Source organism: Spodoptera frugiperda, chromosome 28, assembly GCF_023101765.2.
Source record: "Spodoptera frugiperda isolate SF20-4 chromosome 28, AGI-APGP_CSIRO_Sfru_2.0, whole genome shotgun sequence".
Classification (NCBI taxonomy): domain Eukaryota; kingdom Metazoa; phylum Arthropoda; class Insecta; order Lepidoptera; family Noctuidae; genus Spodoptera; species Spodoptera frugiperda.
This window is the reverse complement of record NC_064239.1, coordinates 2,796,721-2,815,199: the sequence shown is the minus strand read 5'-3', so window position 1 is coordinate 2,815,199 and position 18,479 is coordinate 2,796,721. Positions and strand designations below refer to the sequence as shown.

The 18,479-nt window shown below is 35.3% G+C and overlaps 3 protein-coding genes across 4 annotated transcripts in view; 2 read left to right on the top strand and 1 right to left on the bottom strand.

The window, feature by feature from the left end:
- The first annotated feature begins 229 nt into the window (after positions 1 to 229).
- On the top strand, positions 230 to 4,779 carry LOC118265157 (VWFA and cache domain-containing protein CG16868). Its single transcript, XM_035577880.2, has one exon. It carries the CDS (start codon positions 474 to 476, stop codon positions 4,053 to 4,055), a length of 3,582 nt encoding a protein of 1,193 aa, XP_035433773.1. The 5' UTR covers positions 230 to 473; the 3' UTR covers positions 4,056 to 4,779.
- A 156-nt stretch (positions 4,780 to 4,935) lies between these two features.
- Positions 4,936 to 8,680, bottom strand: LOC118265158 (la-related protein 7). Its single transcript, XM_035577881.2, has 8 exons — positions 8,187 to 8,680; positions 7,877 to 8,044; positions 7,420 to 7,707; positions 6,664 to 6,705; positions 6,232 to 6,565; positions 5,903 to 6,024; positions 5,694 to 5,786; positions 4,936 to 5,478 (listed from the first exon to the last, which is right to left on the bottom strand). The coding sequence occupies exons 1-8, from the start codon at positions 8,493 to 8,495 to the stop codon at positions 5,269 to 5,271; spliced, it is 1,566 nt and encodes a 521-aa protein (XP_035433774.2). The 5' UTR covers positions 8,496 to 8,680; the 3' UTR covers positions 4,936 to 5,268.
- A 953-nt stretch (positions 8,681 to 9,633) lies between these two features.
- The window catches only part of LOC118265588 (1-phosphatidylinositol 4,5-bisphosphate phosphodiesterase classes I and II), a 46,285-nt gene continuing 37,439 nt past the window's right edge, over positions 9,634 to 18,479 (top strand). Inside the window, exons 1-2 of one of the 2 annotated variants that reach the window (XM_035578561.2) lie at positions 9,634 to 10,098; positions 10,892 to 11,038. In XM_035578561.2, coding sequence (XP_035434454.1) covers positions 10,003 to 10,098; positions 10,892 to 11,038 — 243 coding nt within the window. In that variant the 5' untranslated portion in view covers positions 9,634 to 10,002. The remainder of the gene's footprint in view (positions 10,099 to 10,891; positions 11,039 to 18,479) is intronic. The other variant, XM_035578562.2, reaches the window with a different exon arrangement.

Genomic DNA, 18,479 nt, shown 5'->3' with positions numbered 1-18,479 from the left:
ATTTTATGGCTTCCAATATTTTTTTCAGCTAAAGTCGCCAGTATAAGTACGTAAAATATAAAAAAAATATATATAAATAAAAGTATACGTATGTAATAATATTTCTATCTCTCATTTTTAATATAATTTAATTTAACAGTTGTTACTGTAACAGTTGTTATCTATTTCTGCAATGACTCGTCTTCACGGAGGAGTAACGAAACGTCGTTCGCCGCCGCCATGTTTATTTTGTAAATGTCAAGTCAAGTTTCAACAATATCGCCTGCACAAAACACGACACGACCAAAGTTGGTCCGTGGATACTTTGCTTTTTTAATATAAACAATATTGCTTTTCTAATTTATCGATGAAGTCTATCAAAGAAAGAAATGTGAAAAGTTCAGTGCGCATAATACAAAGGACATGTTACTTCATAAATATGCTTTCGTGATGACAATTTTATTATAAGTGCGGATCAAAGATATGCCGACAAGATGAAGCTTTTATCGTTGTTATTTATGATTACGACGAGCTGCGGCGTCTGTGTGATCCTCGCTCAAGGCGATAACTGTACTAGAACTAACAGTCGTGGTGATTATAAACTGTGTGTTCGCAAGCTATCGGAAACTTTAGCAAGTAAATTTAGTGAAATAGTGGTCAAAGAACTAGGCAGCGAGTATACGACACGTTTTGAAATCCGGACAGCTTATAAAGTGAGCCGTTACCAAACCTCGGACAGTGATGTCCTGACCAGTATTGCTGAAAAGCTTAGCTACAAGTTGTCGGCAGCTACGAACATTCTTCGTGACATGAACAATGTAATCAGCGACAACAGTACTCCGTCCTTCACCCACCCTTGCCCATTCAACTCTATTCGTAAGTCTGTGTTTATCAAAAGTTCCAATGTATACGACACTTTGCCTTCACAGGACCCTAAGAATAACATGCTGGGTCGCTTTAAGGATTTAAAAGTTAAGAGACAATACTTCCTATCACATATGGACTATGCTACTGATAAGGATTGTGCTACAATGCCCCATTCTAACTTAAGATACCTCTATCATAAGATTGTACATCCTGAACCAAAATTGGTGGTGTTTATAATAGATAATAATATGAGAGAAGGTCCGTTACAACATGCAATACATGTGGCCAAAGAAACTGTGTATGCCCTGCAGGACTCAGATCTAATAGCACTTAAGATGACAAATATGACAGAATTTCTTAAATTTGAAGATACTTGTAGCACCGATGGAATGTCTGACATAGGAAATGCCACAGAGAACAATAAACTACTGCTGAGGGAATATTTATCATCCCTAGACATTGCATCCACCAACATGTCTCCTCTTGCAATAAATAAAGAGCTGAAAAACTTATTACTACAAAGAGATTTACCAAAACATAAACTCTTTATATTTCTCACAGACACAAAAGTCTTGAAAAATGAGACTTGGCTCAAAATATTTCCATACTCTGCAAACAGAGATGAGAGCTTAAAGTTCGCTATTGGACTGATTTATGAGAATCAGGCAGATAAAAATAGTTCACTGGGTATATTGCATATTGACAAATGGCACACACACACCAACAATCATTCTGTTATGAGGCTGCACATCAATGACAGTGGAGTTGTGGGACAAGTTGCTTCAGCATTTATATCTCTCCTGCCTGGTCACTACGGAAGTAAGAAGATTAAAATTGAAGGCCCAGTTTGGGAGGCAACTGAAAGAGATTTCATGATATCTCTAGTGCTACCAACAACAACTGGAGTACTTGGACTGGACCTTTATTGGTCTGATCTTGCAGAAGATATTGTGTATTTTAAGGGATCAAATGAAAAGAAAAGAGCCTTTGTGATGGATTTCTCAGGTACAGTTTTAATGCACACATTTTTCCCAAGACCAGAATCTGCTTCAGACAAAATTAAGTTTACAAAACTGGAAGGTGTGGAGACCTACACATTTATCTCAACCGTGAAACAAGAAATGTTAGCTAATAGTTCTGGTAACTTGACTATGTATGAACAAAACTCCACTAAATCAATTATTTACTCTTGGAAATGGGTAGGAAACTTGTATGTAGTTTGTATTGTATCAGAGGTGGCTGAACCTGCTGCATTTAATAAAACTAATATCTTTTTTACTAGAAGCAACAAGGAAATTTTGTTCCATAGGCTAGATTTATTTCCACCTAAAATGGGGAAAATGTGCAGACATTTCAAACAAATAGCTACTATAGATCAGGGTACTGTGTATCTAAGTCCATCCAGCTTCCAATCCCCATTTACCTATTTGTATGACATGGGTGATGGTCAAGAAGCTGTAACATATATGCAGAATTACTTAGCTTACTTAAAAAGTGTTGCCCATGGCTTACTCTCTAATCCTGGTCTTAAAAATGAAATTCAACAAGATGTTGGATTTTTAAATTCTATTCTATCATATTACAAAAGGCAACATTTGCATGGACCTTACTCAAAGTATATAGTAAGAAGGTATGCAGTCACAGAGAGTGGAGTGCTGGTGATGTTCCCTGGCACTGTACTAGAATATGATTATGAACCAGTTCGAAGACCATGGTATACATATGCTTTAGAGAATCCAGATAAAATTATCTTAACACCTCCAAACTTGGATGTTGGTGGTGCAGGCTATGTTGTGTCTATATCATATGCTGTTAAAAGTTCCTTTTATCCCACTATGGTTGTGTCAATGGATGTAACAATGGGCTTTTTGTATAAGCTTCTCATAGATAGTATGCCTCTTTGTGCCATGTCCTATGTCAAATGTTTTATAATGAATAATAAAGGCTATCTGGTGTCACATCCTGGCCTAATGGATCCAAACAGCTCTGGGCCAATAGAACAACAACATATCACTCATAAGGAATCCATGATTGCTATTGATATGTTGAATCATAAAGGATTTGTTACAAAAAGACTGTGTAACAATTTTTACGACAAAACTATACAGCGGTTTTACGAATTTAATACCTCTCTACCGAATGTGCTCTCTAATGTTGTATCAGGAGATCATTGTGTTCATTACTACATTGCAGCCATCCCAGGCACTAATGCATTTATAGGTCTGGTGAACGCATCCTGCAGCGTGGGCGCTTTTTGTCCATGTAGCATGGTCGATCGTCTCTGTTTAAATTGCAATCGTATGGAACAAACAGAGTGCGAGTGTCCATGTGAATGCAGCTCCGAACTCTACGAATGCCCCAACTCTAACGCATCACGATATAATCTAGAAATGCCTTTATGTGGCATGATGCTTGAAAACAACAACCATAAGTCCCATTACTTCCATAACTTTGCTGAGAACTTAAAGTCGTGTTTTGATTTTCAATGCGAAACTTATATGTCGCATTCGTCTTGCTTAGGCGTTGTTGGTTGTGAATGGTGCCAAATTGATGCCGACGGTAGGACGCCACTGTCTGCACCGTTCTGTACTTCTCAATCTACCTGTTTCAACGGTGTGCTAGGAGCCGTCACGCCTTATGGGGAGGGCACCCTCGGTCACATCAATAGAGATGCATTCGGTAACTACTCGGCTATAGGACCGATCGCCGGTTGTATAGTTACTGCGAGTTTAGTCATCGCTGTTGCCATATACTGCTACAGGCAGAATGTTACTACAGCAAGTTGCCATAATTTATATGTCGATGGTCCAGCAGAGACCTGGCATGATGCAGATGTTCAAATGAGTCACTTGCAGTCTGATGATATGCATGACCAGTCTGGGCAAGATAAGCTGTTACCAGCCATGGAGATAGAAGCTCCTATATCACCGTACAGGGTAGTGACTGGTTATAGAAGGCCACATACAGCTGGTGGCTCAGATCATGGGTACTCTACTATGACTCCCCATGAAGATTCTGAAGCCACTGGATTCTCTGTAAATGAGCCAATCGTGTTATCGGATGACACTAAATCTGATATTAGTTGTCCTCTGCCAGCCAAAATTAAACCAAGACTAAAAGCTAATGATTTAAATGTAACTGTATTACCATGTGGTAAGAACAGTATAATAGCTCCGGTCACTGTTCATAGGCATATGGAAGCGTCGTAATAGTTTAAGTCCTTTAAATAAATCTACCTCTGTGTAAATAATATTTTAAATATTAATTAATGAATGTGTTTAATGTGATGAATTTTATTTGCTAACAGTTTTAATATTTTCCAGTTTTCTTTATAAAGTACTTAGCTTTAATATTGTTCGATATCATGCAGCTATTTTTACTTAAATATTTGGTGCTCTTTATGTACTTTGTTATAAGAATTGTTTTATAATTTTATCATGATAATAGTATTGACTTGATGTTCCGCGATAAATGATAATAATCTGCAGTAGAAATTGCATTTTGATCTATATGTATGTGTATAGATTTGTTAAATAATGAGTACTTAATCTAATCTTTATCATGATAATCATGTTACATATAATGGCCTCATTTAGACCAAACAAGAACAATGTGTCATTTTTCTGAGGTGACATACCAAGTAATCACATCATATCTCTATAGTATAGTGGCAGCTCATTGATAAACGTAATATGCTAAGGTGAACAGAATTCAGGTTGTAATATACAGGTCTATTAGCAATACGTAAGTTTTATATGTTGTATTTTCTGTGGTAGCTTGTAAGGCGACTAAGTATATGATAAATTAATTTTTGATAAAAAAATAAATAAAGTGCCAGTGCCTCCTGTATTATTAAGATATAAGCAAACTTATTTTTAAGACTGAACTTGATGTTGGCATTTATTTGACGTAATAAAATTTTCTTTTATAACATTTAGTTGTTTGAATTAATTAATTAATTTTAAGTATTCCTTCAACCAACTTTCAACCTTCACAAGTGATGAAATCTTCCATTATTTGCTATATAAATGCAGTATAAATTAATACAATTGTATACTTTAACTGTAAATAAATAAAACAGGTGCATAGTTACTTTCAAAAGGATTTAAATGTATTTAGATAAGATACATATTGCATGCTACTTGAGAATAATAAATCTTGTGTGAAATAAATACAATGTGAGATAATACATATTGAGACTGATCTTTGTCAGTGACTAACAAAGTTTGGTTCAATTATTATATAGTATGTGTTAAAAATATTTTTTGCCAATGGTAGAAATAACAAAAATATTCTTTGTTATTACGCCCATTACGTAACAAACAAATTTTTATAACATCGTAATCATTTCTAATACCATAAAATTAAATAAAAAATGTTGAGAATGGTTCTTAATACAGAAATAACGGGAACCTTTAAACGTTATTCATCTTCGAATCGTATATGCGTATGAGTTGGTTGCGGTGAGGCGGGCGCGAGTGCTCTCGGCGTGGACCGTAGGTCGCGCTGTGTGAGTAGTTTGCAACGGCCGCGCGGCCGACGATGTGACAACGCGCTCTCCGCTCGAGACCACTGCTCCTCCTCCTCAGCACCCGACAGGACACGTGCGTGGTTGGTTGCGTTGGCACAGTACTGGAATAAAAGCAATGTTATTGTGACTGATGTGCTGAGAAGGGTTCATGGATGGACTGTGTAGACTGAAGGATGTTTTTTTTAATCACTGAAGGATGATGATGTGACAATATCTGAGACGACTAAAAAAATTACAATTATAGTATATTGGAAGTCTAGTAAACACTCTCAGCCCTTCAGTTATCACCAAATAAAATCCAATAGAAAATAATTACCTCTTCCGCGGATTTTGGTGTATCAAATCTAATAATTGCCTCTGTTTGCCCTTCTTTCACGTCAACATGTAATGCGTGAATATTGCTCCTGATCTGTAAAGTAAAAACAATATAACCATACCAATACTGCATAAATTAAATTACATAATTATGATAGTGCTACTTGTCATAGACAGATTTTAGTTGCAACTACTAACAAAAATATTTACCGTTCTTTTTGTAAGCCTCACATCTAAGCATGGTTCTGGTAAAATTTCTTTGACAAATAAACCTGGAACCTTCTCTACAGACGCTATGCCTTTGGGAGCATCTGTTTGGCCTGATGGCAAACCTGAAAACATTTTAATTGTTAATTGTTGGTGACGACACAAGAATGTGGGTGGAAATATTCTAGGATCTATCTTCTTCATGTAACCAAATCAATGTAGAAATCCTTTTGTAATTATACTAACTATATTAGTTTCAAGTCAAATTTCTTTTAAAGAAATGTTGTACCTTATAATTAACTATTTCTTCAAGCAAAATGTTTACTACTCACCTGGTTCCACTTCAATAGAAGGAGCGGCGGGCGCCGGTATACTAGAGTACTGATGCTTCTTATTATGCAAGTTTGCCTTTATGTCCTTCATGATTTTTCTTTGTAAATTCAAATACTTATTCCTTAACGCTTTCCACTCCGCTTTAGATAATACTTGTAAGCCCCATAGAGCACCTCTAGGAGCCTCATTTTTACTCAAGTTGTTCTTAGCATTGCTACGTTCCTTGGCTGTGCGCTTTCGAGTTTTCTTCTTCCGTGGACTCTCTCCTGTGTCCTTCCCTTCATCTTGACTAGTCATTTCATCCTTAGATTCCAGATCAAGTAATTTGTTTTCCTGAAAATAGGAAGATTAATTTTTAGAGCTTGTTTTACTCATTGTCTTGCTTTTGTCTTAGGTATTATTAGGAGAAATAAAAAATCATATAAACTTACCTCTGTTGGTGTCGATAGGCTCGCAATGCTTTTTGTTTCCTCCTGGAAAGTAAAACATTAATTTTAGATAATATTTTGTTGTTGTTAATGTTCAAATATGGACGAAAAGGATACCACCACACAAAAAAATTAAGGTTACATAAACCACATTCAGGTCAGCTAATCAGATAAGAATATAATACCTAATCCTAATACTTTTATGTACTACACTAGCTACTTTAGCGCAGTTTCACCCACTCATTTAAAAGAACTATCCAACATAAAAATATTTTTTCAAATTGAACCAGAGGTTCCTGAGATTAGCGCATTCATACAAACTCTCCAGATTTATACAATGTGATAGGCGTGGGACTTCTAACCCGTTAAGGCTGAGTACTACATCTAATTTTATCGACAAAAAATAATATGGGGGTTGAACCCCTAATTGAAAATATAGGAAAATAGTGATTTTTTCGGTAAGAATAATTCACAAATTATTTTTTTCTCACCAAAACATTATCAAACATATGAAAAAAGTAATGAATTAGTTAGCCAAGGTTATTAGCTACCGTTTGTCGTCTTTTTTTGTTTCTACGACGCATACAACCTTTGATATCAAAAAAAGTAAAAAAAATATTAAAATGGCCATAATTTTTAGGGGAGGGGATTCAACCCCTTCGACCCAGGACTTTTGTCGTTAAAATTAGATGTAGTATTCAGCCTTAACGGGTTAGAAGTCTCGCCCCTATCACATTGTATATAAGATAGTTAACTTACAGTAGGAGTATCAAGTCTCTTCTCACTTTCAGACTCACTTCCCAACTTCAACTCCAAACTCTTTTGAAGGGTCTTTTTGTCCTTCTTTTTCTTTTTTTTCGGTGGTTCATCTTCTTCTTCTGTCTTCTTCTCTTGTGTCTCCGATGATGGTTCCTCTGCTGTAAACATCTTTATAGAAGAAAGATCTTGGGGTGGCATGTACGTAGGGAGCTTGCAGCCCATCTTTGTGAATGTAGATATGCATTTCTGTGCAGCCTCTGGTTTGTCGAACTCAATGAACGCAAAACCCTGTAACATGGTGTAAAAAATTACAATATATGACATTGTTGTTTATGTATGTGTTGTGGTTGGTACATGGTATATTGTAAATAAATAGTAGATGAGTAATGTAAGGCTCTCAGTATCTAATCAATAAAGATTGACATTCAAATGTTAATTATAAGAAAACTAGTAGTACCTTTATTTTCTGTGAGTGTTGAAACTTTGGCAGAGATATGTATGCAACATGTCCATAGTCCGAGAACACTCTCTCCAGCCATTCCCTGCTGGCTGTCACTGGAATTGACTCCACATACACAGTCCTTGAGTCAGCATCATATGGCAAAACTGGAGTCTTTCTCTTCACCTGAAAATCACAATTATGAGATTTAGATTTTTATAGACAGTCATATAAGATTCAAATTAAATTTTACATTACGTGTTTGAAGTTGCAAACATAAACATAATTATGTTGTCTTAATTCATTAAAAATAAGGGTAGGTAAGTACCTTCAATCTATCTTCTGACAATTCCAATAGAGTTGAGTTCTTCATAGCTTTAGCTATATCGTTGACATCCTGCGTCAGCGACCGGACTTTATTGAACTTTAGGAACAATTCCAGCGGCACGTAAGGATCATTCTTCACGAGGTCTCCTAAGAATCTATCCTTAGTCAAGTTAGCATCACTAAAGTAGAATTCCATTTGTTTGAGAATATTCTCGTAAAGTTGCTTCTTACGGTGCCGTATGCGTTTTCTAGGGCTATGTTCATGTTTAGTTTCTTGATCAGTAACTTCGGCGGGCTCCGGTTCAGACATGTTTATAAGATGCTGTATCAATATGGAACAGGTTTTACAGATAGTCCTTGGTTTTATATAACTGCTTTTAAACTTAAAATACTATTTATTGAACATAAAATCTTTCTCTTATTAGAAATTAATTTAAAAACACACTTCGATCGTTAATCCATGCAACTGCCAAGTGAAAATTAATGTCATTACGGTGTGACATTACAGTTTGACATTGACAATAAAAATGATGAATTAGAGAGAGAGGATAAGTGCATGAAAAGAGCACTATATAAATAGTCGATTATAAAAGAACGCACCAAACAAAATTGATTAAAGTGGATTGTGCCTCGAAAGTTATAAAACTCAATTTCTAAAGCGAGCTGGAAGAGACTCAGGGTTCAAAGGTAAGAATCAAATGTAATCAAACCAATGTGACTGCTTCCGAAGTACTTAGTCTTTTCTCAGTTTATTGAAGCATCGCTGACATAAAAATTACGGTGAAGGAAAACATTGGAAGGAAACTAGGATTTATAATTAAAAATTGTTGAATTCACTAATCCACTTTGGCCTACAAGACAAGCGTAGTGCTTAATGCTCCTTAGTGTGAGAAGAAGCCTTTGCCTAGTCGTGGGACACTTGTAATGTATCTACTATTTCATTTTCTTTAACGGTCCCATTGCGGTGCCGCGTGAAACAAAAGCACGCAATTTAAAATAGATGGAATTTTGTATCTGGGATATTTATGTCGAACTTCATTAGTCCTTGATGAAATACTAAGGTAGTGTATATAGGTAAGTTTAGTTTAGACGATTGTAGAACACCACTATACAACTTTTTTAGAATGGCAACTCAGTAAACTACGACTACCCGACGGTTAGTGTTGTACTATTAACCAATATCGACTCCATCGATATATTTTTAAATTTTTATGCTTACTTATTATTTTTCAAAATATAAAAATGCAGAATTGAAAAAGTAGTCTAGGTGAATCAAACTAGCAATATATTTGCCTCCAGTAACAATTTATTATTTGGCGAGTGTTAAAATATACACCTCTCTGCCAAGCCAATCCTTGTGTGGAATTAAGGGCATAATGTCATGTGTGTAATGTTCTTCTGCTCAAAAAGTTATTGAAAGTATAAACATTGTTTTAAAGCTTTTTTAAAAACGTTTTTTTCATTTCAACGAAGAAAACCTTACGTGGAGATCCTCGATATAATATGTTCCGCATCACTATGGCTCTTAGTACATTTTGACATTCTGGATTTTTGGTGGTCTCGTCGAGATAGAGTATGTGGGAAAAATCATTGTTTGTTAGTAATTAGGCAGGTGTTATTTATCGTGGATAATGTTATAATATGTTAGTCATTATTGATTTAATATCAAATTGTAGTTTGTCTGCATTCACTCGGTGTTCGTCTGTCGAGCGTGCCATTCATAGATTTCTCAGATAGATCTGTGCACAGAGGGGAAGATGACGGTTTTGATCTACAATAGTGATATTATTTCCGCATAATTGTGTTTATTATTCACGATGACTACTACTACGAGATCTGCTAAAGTTAGTTTGAAGCCGATTGAAGTGCCGAAGGCTTTACAGGAGGGAGAGAAGTTCATCAAGTGGGATGAGGTATTTTTTTATTTAATACTTTTTTTTTAGTTTTTGTTGCTTTGCTTTTTTGTCAGTAAAATAATTTACGTTTGTTTGGACTGGCAGTCTTGAAGGCTACAGCACCACCAGGCAAAATGATTAAACTATATTTTTTGCTATTCTTATTGGAATCTTGAAAGTAGATTTTACATTTTTGTTTTTTTTTGTGACATTTTGCATTACTACTTTTTTTTTGAGAAAAGTGTCTAAAGCTTAGTCTTTTTTACAAATATTTAATGTAAAAATGTACTAATTCAACAGTTAAATTTTTACTACATTAGTATATTTGTGATGATGGAGAAAAATTAAATTGTATAGAAAATATTGTTGTGTATGAAGCAGATTGTTAATGGAAAAATAACTATTATTTTCCTTATCATTTTAATTGCAAATTCAGTTACATTATAAGATAATAATTTATTATCTGTATTATTAGTTGCCAGGCTGTTTTAGTTTATTGTTGTAACTAATTGTGTAAACAAAACATTCACTGTGTTATCTATGCTAAAATGTTAATTGCATTTTTTTTTCTTTTGATCATGATTTTCACTGTATGTGTTTTTAATTTGTAGGCTTTTTAGTTAACAAGTTTGATTTTGAATTTAGTCAATACTAAATGCCTTATTAATTTTAGTGAGAAATATATTATTGAAATGTATGAAGTCTTCTAGACAAAATAACTGCTTATTTTATAGTAAAAATTATATTTCATTGGAACTTAGCTATTTTCTTATTGGACAAATTATAAACCAGTATATTTTGTTCTGTTTAGGACTCAGGCACAGGTCTGCCGGTCACCCTGCGGGTGGACCCCAAAGGGTTCTACTTATACTGGACAGACCAGAATATGGAAGTGGAAATGCTGGACATAGCTACCATCAGGGATGTCCGCACTGGAGTACATGCTAAAGTTCCAAAGGTATGTTTTTAATATCATCTTCATCATTTATTTATTTATACTTTATTGCACACATTACATTGTAATAGTAATTGGATCATCATCAAAGGTATCCATCCCTTTTTGTACATTGGCCAGCTGCTCAACATAGTTGAATAAAGAAAGACAGTAAGGAGTAACTGGACCTACTTACTGGTCAAGTGGTCACAGGACCTAATCTACATATTTTTATTTATAAACATTTGTTTGGCAAAGTACCTATGTTATTAAACTTTTATATTCACAAAATATATACCTTTCACAATATCTGCTAAAGTTTTAATTTGTCTACTTAAATAACAGATAATTTAATGTAGGTATTTTCAATAAGAAATGTCTGTTAGTTAAGCTAACACTAATAATAGATAGCAAGTTAATCCACTATTAATCAATCAATTTGAAACAGGTTCTAAATGTTAAATTCAACTTAGATAATTTGCACTTCTAGATAGAGATTAGAATACCTTAAAATAAGTTTCATGTGCTATTTAGCCTTTATGGCTTTTAAGATGCAGGTATATTCCACATAGGTCATAATATATGAGACCTATTGCCACTAGTTAGTATATTCTAGAAATGTGTATGTAGTTAATAGATCTTTTGTTCTACAATAACATTACAGTTAGTTACCTGTAATTATTACATCAACATGCATCACCTTATAAACTACTGGCAGCTGTTGTTATGTAAAGAAACTAGTTATTACTTATGTCAAATTAAATATCTATTTTATTATGTCTATTTGTCTATATTAGTATTTTGTCCTCAATAACTATATATTTTTTAAAACATTGCCCCACACAGATTTTTCGCGTTTTCTCCTGTGTCGTGGGTGCGTTTACAAACATACAAGTTCACATACACATGATACCCAGAACCGAAACAACAATTTATGGATCACACAAAGTTGTTCCGTGCGGGAATCGAACCCGCTACACGTTGCGCGGCAGCCGGTTGCGAACCAAACGTGCAGTGAAATGTTATGATTGAGTATAAAAAGAGTGTGAATGAAATTGATAGTGGCAGATTAGTACTTAATCTTTTTGTCGTAGACTCTGTGGTCTATAAGAAATTACCGAAAACTTAAGTATAATTCTAAATAAGAAGTGAAAATGAACACCAGCCAATGTCAAACCCACGGCTTCCGACTTCAGTATATTCTGCCTGTATAAGGCATGCAAATGTAGTAGATAATTAAACATGAATAAAAAGTAAAAACTCGCCCTTTGTCTGACTACATTTTAACGCAGTACCTATAGTACCTAACGACGGAAAGTATAACACCCAATCAGCGGTCTACCTAGTCATCATATTTCCCGGTTTTGGCACAACAAATAGTTCATTGAAAAAGTTCACAGTCTCGCAACTGAAACGAAATATTTCCCGACCTCTCAACTTGGAATGGGCCACCTACAATGTGCTTGTCAATCTGTCATCTCGCTACCAATAACGACAGCTCGAATTTCCTGCCCGAAATAGTATCGTATATAGCTTCTGAAATAAAATAACTGTCTGAAATTAACTTGGTTTATTCGCGACGTGTGTTCTTAACTAAGTTCTTTCAAGCCAATCGGATCCTGGCATCGTGCCGGACGATCTCAGGACAAAAAGGCGGCTACAGTGAAGAGAATTAAATTTTCCAGTTAACCTGCCCCTCTGGACTTACGCCAGCCAAGTTCGCCGAGTTGTGCACGCTTGTTTGTCTTCATTAGTAGACATCTCACAACTCCAAAAAGAAAGTTTAACACAACTCCTCGTTAAATTACCTATGCGCTTCCGAGAATCGTATTTAACCTTGTTATAAACTCGTAACATTAGCAATATTTGTTACCAATGTTCTAGTTAGCTTCTCGGAATGTAACACAAGATTAACTTTTACCTAATACCGAAGTTTGCTACATGTATATATTTTCAACAAAGTTCGTGCGGCGTCGATATCAGTCGCATTTTTCAGCGGTTCACCCAAACTTGGCAATGATCACACAAAATACTCATATTTCGAATTTCCCTACCTACTGCTCGATTTAAATACGATAGAGTCGACAGAAATGGGCCTGCGGTCGTCTGGCAATTAAAAAATAATTGCCAAATAAAAAAATTACTAATGTTGTAATTATATCAAAATTAACGTAAAGCTGTGTTTATTTCGTTTAAATTAAAAAGCGGTTTGTCGCAAGTGTTTCAGTTTAGACGTAGAAAATGGCAAAGCCTAAATGAATTCTAAAATAATTCTGGTATTGATCAACGTTAAAAATAAGTAACAGCCGCCACGCGACCTACTAACATTCAGTCAAATGGCTAACTTTTTCACATACTTTTAGCATTTATTATGGAAGTTGGTGAACTTTCCGAAAGTATCGATAGATTTTTTAAAGTTGGAAAAGGGGACGAAGTTGTGTAGCGATATCGCTGATGGAGATTTAACGTCGTCTTTAATGTCCGTTTTATACTGTAATTCGCAAAGTAAACACCTTTTAGTATCACCTCGTCGGGTCAGCGTCAACGTTAACGTTTTTAGGTACCTAATCGTGGTCAGCCATTATCATTCTCGCACACGGACTAAACGATACCATACGACTGTTTATTGGTCTTCAGTAACTAGTTAAAACTCAATTGAAGTCATTATAAAGTTGTATACAAAGTTGAGGTAAACTTGTAACAGTACCATTGTTAGTTGTTAGAAACGTTAGACCTAGGGCATTCAAATGTGACGCGAACTATTAACACACAATGCCTATACAAAATTATTAAATGAACAAAGTGGACATGGGACGGGCTGTTGACATATTGTCATCCAGGTTATTCATTAAGACGTTTCGTGTTGAAGCCATGAGTGTCAATACGGTGTCACCACGTTATGGCGTGGCCAGTGATGTGGTGCCGTGACGGGACATAAAATTATAGGGTGCGGTAACTTGTAATCTAACTAACACTAATAGGGTAGTAGACAGGTTAATGCTTCTTATAGTTGATTGTTTTTCAATACGAATGCTAAATGATACTGCTAAATCAGTCTGAGCTTTGTTTAAGTGAAAATCAAAGCATTTATTCCATTTAGATCAGTTTTACAGACAAAAATATTGAATGGTCATTAATGCATATCCCATTAACAAGACTCAAGTTTAAATCTTTAAATTAGACAAAGATTTCAATTTTAAAATTCAGCAGGGCTAATTCTTGATTTTCCTAGTCAAGAATTAGTCCTAACTCGTCTATGGTTGATAAGTTTGACAATGAACCCATACCCTTAGCAATGAGGCTACTGCACATTCTTGAAACATTACTGAAATGCGAGAACTAGTACCATATTAAAAATATAATCCAGTATATAGAAAAAGCCACTCGTTAGAGACATCAGATGGTTAAATAAATCAAGTGGCAATAAATGATAACAATCGCCTGCAATTTTAAGTACTTATTGTTTTCAGGCAACTGATTGACTATAAAAAAGTTAATATCGAACGTACTGGAGTTAATAAAATACCTCTGAAAGTATTAGCACATTAATATCATTCGCTTATCGCCTCTAATTAATTACATAGTAGCGTTAGCTCCCTGTGGTCGTATCACATTATGTGGTGTATAAGCCATTTTTCAAACTTAATGGTTATTAACAGCACAGAATCAAGTATAGGTATACGTGTGGTAGTTTGTTAATTTACTAAGTACACCATGTTGCGTGGTAGAGTTATGTTTGTTTACGATTTCTGTCGCTTTCAATTTCTTTTCGACAAATATGAGAGGCTTTATAAATGAATATCTAACGAACGGAAAAATCCACACGGACGTGGCTACGGATAAAGTAGACAATACAGAGACATACACTGTATCTATGCAGATGCAGAACGATACTGTAGTCTCTAATTATATGATATCTTCAAAGTGTGAAGACTAAGAATCGATGTACTATAATGGTTTACTGGAAACAAACTCGTCACGCCCCACGTTAACTACATTACGGGTACTGTGGGTGTGCGATGTAGACATTGGACAGAGTCAACATTATACCTATAAGGTGGTCTAACGCAAACATTGCTGAAGTGGTATGCCCGATATTTTAGCTATAACGGTCGGGCACCGCACATATCCATCCTTTACTTAAAGCTCGTAGATCGTGAAAGTATTTCAGTGCAAACAGGTATGTTCTCGTTTCAGGCTACGTTGACATTTTAATGAGTAAGTTGGTAATGTCGCGATGAGAAACAAGCTTTACGACAATATAAGTTTGTCGTTCTATGCTAAAGTTTCAGTAGATTTAAATTGTTTACGATGTTTTCCATTTATTCGGAATGTTGTTACCATAATTTCTGTGTCAGCAACATTCGTAGTGAGTTTAATAGAGCTGGCGCTGGGACAAAAAATCTCTTTGAACGTTCACAAAGTTTAAGGACTTCATTGAAGCAGATCATACTATCAGAAGATGAATATTTGCAGGTCGCTGCAACACCACTCCTTGCCCTAATCTTCAAACACTCTTAACACACCACTCTAGCGGGAATTATCAATTCAGATTTAAGCTATTAGAATAAAAGCATTATTGAATTTCTAAGTCGTCTCTCATGACATCCACTAAATGAAGTGGGATGACCCATTTTTATCCCGAGGTCACATGCACATTACGCATGCATCATGTGGTATAAATAATTTATATCATCTTTTTATGTTTTAAATTAGGGATCGTTCCAACGGTCTATTTATGCTTATTTGACGGGCACAATATGGTAATGCATAACTGTATGCAATGGAGCGTCACAGTAGTGATCGCAGTAGCGTTACATATAAACAGTATCTCAGTGTTTTCTTAGAATTTGGAAGTTTATCATAGATACAGAGGAAGATATTACAGGAAATATTATGGTTATGATATATTAGTATCCAGCCGGTCTTTATAATGGAATAGATACGTAAATCTCGTAAAGCCTTGTGTAATCGAAAGGTTATTTCCCACATTAGTGGAGGAACAACTTTTCTGGAAATGTGTTGACTTTGACCTTACCTCGTCTCGCCTATAATAAGATAAATGTACCTATTTGGTATGTTCTCGGGTCATTGCGTAAATTCGTTGTTTTTGCTCCCCTATGTCCGAGCGTGTAATAATCTTTTCATGTTTATTGTATGCGTATTTGAAATAGGTCGTGAAAGATAAATGTTAATATGCGGTGGTGGAGTATTCGTTTAGAAGTAGTTGTACGTAGACAGATGTGGATATTGGAATATAGCAGGATGTATTCGTAAGCTGTCTTGGTTTGGACGTGTGGTGTCGTAGTACGCTCCCCACGTACGAGTTAATCCTCGCATGTTCTATATTCATCTCCGTATATCATGAGTTTCGGTGGAAGAGATTAACCTATACGAGGGAGGAGGTCTTCGTATCGTTTTCGAAAAAAAAATCTATAAGAAGTTTTGTGAATATTGTTTCTTCTTTGCTTTTGGAAACGTAATAAAAGATTTTCACGAAAACTCACTAATGATTTTGCCTAGCAGTGGGATTTCCATCAAGGTTCTATAAATATGTAATGTTAATGATTTATCTGCTTTAGTAGGTACTGGGTACGTGTATTAGTAATTCGCAGCGAGTAGGAGGAGTATTTACCTGTACAATTAACGCGACGTTAACGAGAGTTCAGCAGATTGTTATAGGCCGCGACCGTGTGGCGGTGCTAACATTACCGCCTGACCGATCGTTATCGATTCCGTGTCATGCACTAATTTTAGAAAAATCTATGTTATAAATTATAGCTTCGACACCGACGCGACGGAACCAGTTCTAATGCTTTATATTTATAGATGTACTACAGACAGACAGTGGTTTTGTTCGCTCTATCATTTCCAGTATTTAGATATGTTAATTAGGCGATTTGTAAAAGTGAATTAAGGCGAACTTTGTATTATTTGTCCATACAAGTCCAGAACTTGGTTTCTATAAAATGTCCAATCTTTAGTAAACTTGGGAAATTTAAACTGTTTTATGTTCACTGCCTTATTTTTTCATTCATGTAGAAAGTCAAGTAGGGACCTACCTATCATAAAAATTGGCTGATACATCTGTTTCGTCTTTACTTAGTATAAAATGAGTAAAATAAAATTCTGTAGTTTTTGTGAAAATTCGAAAATATCAAGAAAATAAATAAGTACTGTGCTATAAGTATACACATTTAAATAGTCTTAATTAAGGACAGTAGTAAATATGGAACAATGCCCATTGTTACGGAGATTACCCAGTAGTGCGTACCGTATACATGCGCAGTCGTAGATGTGGCTACAGTGGCTCTGGTGGGCTACTTCAAGTGATTAGTTTCAGTAATTACAGCTCCGCGTAATTGGAACGTATCTCTTCAATATAATAAATATTATTTAGGACAGCCGACTGTCTGTGTATAAATTTATCTCAATTCTCAAGCGTCGTTTATCTTATGAATTCTTTGCTCGCTTTTCCTGCATATTTTTAAGAGCCGTCGATATACACGGCGAATTTCTGGAAATGCGAACACATTTCAATAAAGTTAATTGTGGATACGTTTACTAAGAAAGAAACAAAGACTTTCAGTGCAACCAAACGGCACTGTAATACTTTTTAACACAAATATTGTAAAACTGGCGAGGAAATGATATGCAAACTGTAAAAATAGTCATCATAACTGATTTCATTATTGAGAGATCTTCATTGTCTGTGCTCTGTACTAATTGTTCCGTTGACAGCTTGTTGTAATTGTATAATAGGTTGATTGATGGATTAATGGACCGATAGTTATATCACTATTGCATAAACTACGCTAGTTTGCCACCTATCAGGCCTAGACGTGTGATGGTTTCGAGAGCACTGTTCTACTCAAGCTGACTCAAGGACTGATGAAGTGGATGGCTGAATGAAAAGCGGAAACTTATTAGGTTCCCTAGGTACTTGCCTTCCTAAAGCCTTGGTTCAGTCTAGCTAAATTAATATAATGAGTATTATATTGTTCGCGTAGGTTTTATCTAACGTGTGCCTTATCATAGCCACATTACTACTAGTTGTGGTTTATTGTATGATTATGTGTTTCCGCTGTTCCCACGCTTGGTGTGAAACTGTAAACCGTGATTCGTCCCAGGTCATATGGTCACTTTTTTACCATATTTCCTTTTATTTTTGCAAATGCGTCCATCGCAGACGTCAATTTATTTTTTTATCAATATCTTTCATTTCCGTCTTATCGTGTACTCTTATTGCAAGAGAAATATTGTATTGCATAAATCGTTCTGGATCAATTTAATTTCTTGGTATACCTGGTACAAGACAAAAGTACGTACTTTTGTCTTTACGTGGACTAATCTTACTCAATCATCATACTGCATTGTTATAATCAAATCAATATGCAATATTGAAATAACTACATAGGTTTAGTATATGTAAAATCCAACTGAAAGAATTCAACCGGAGATTATT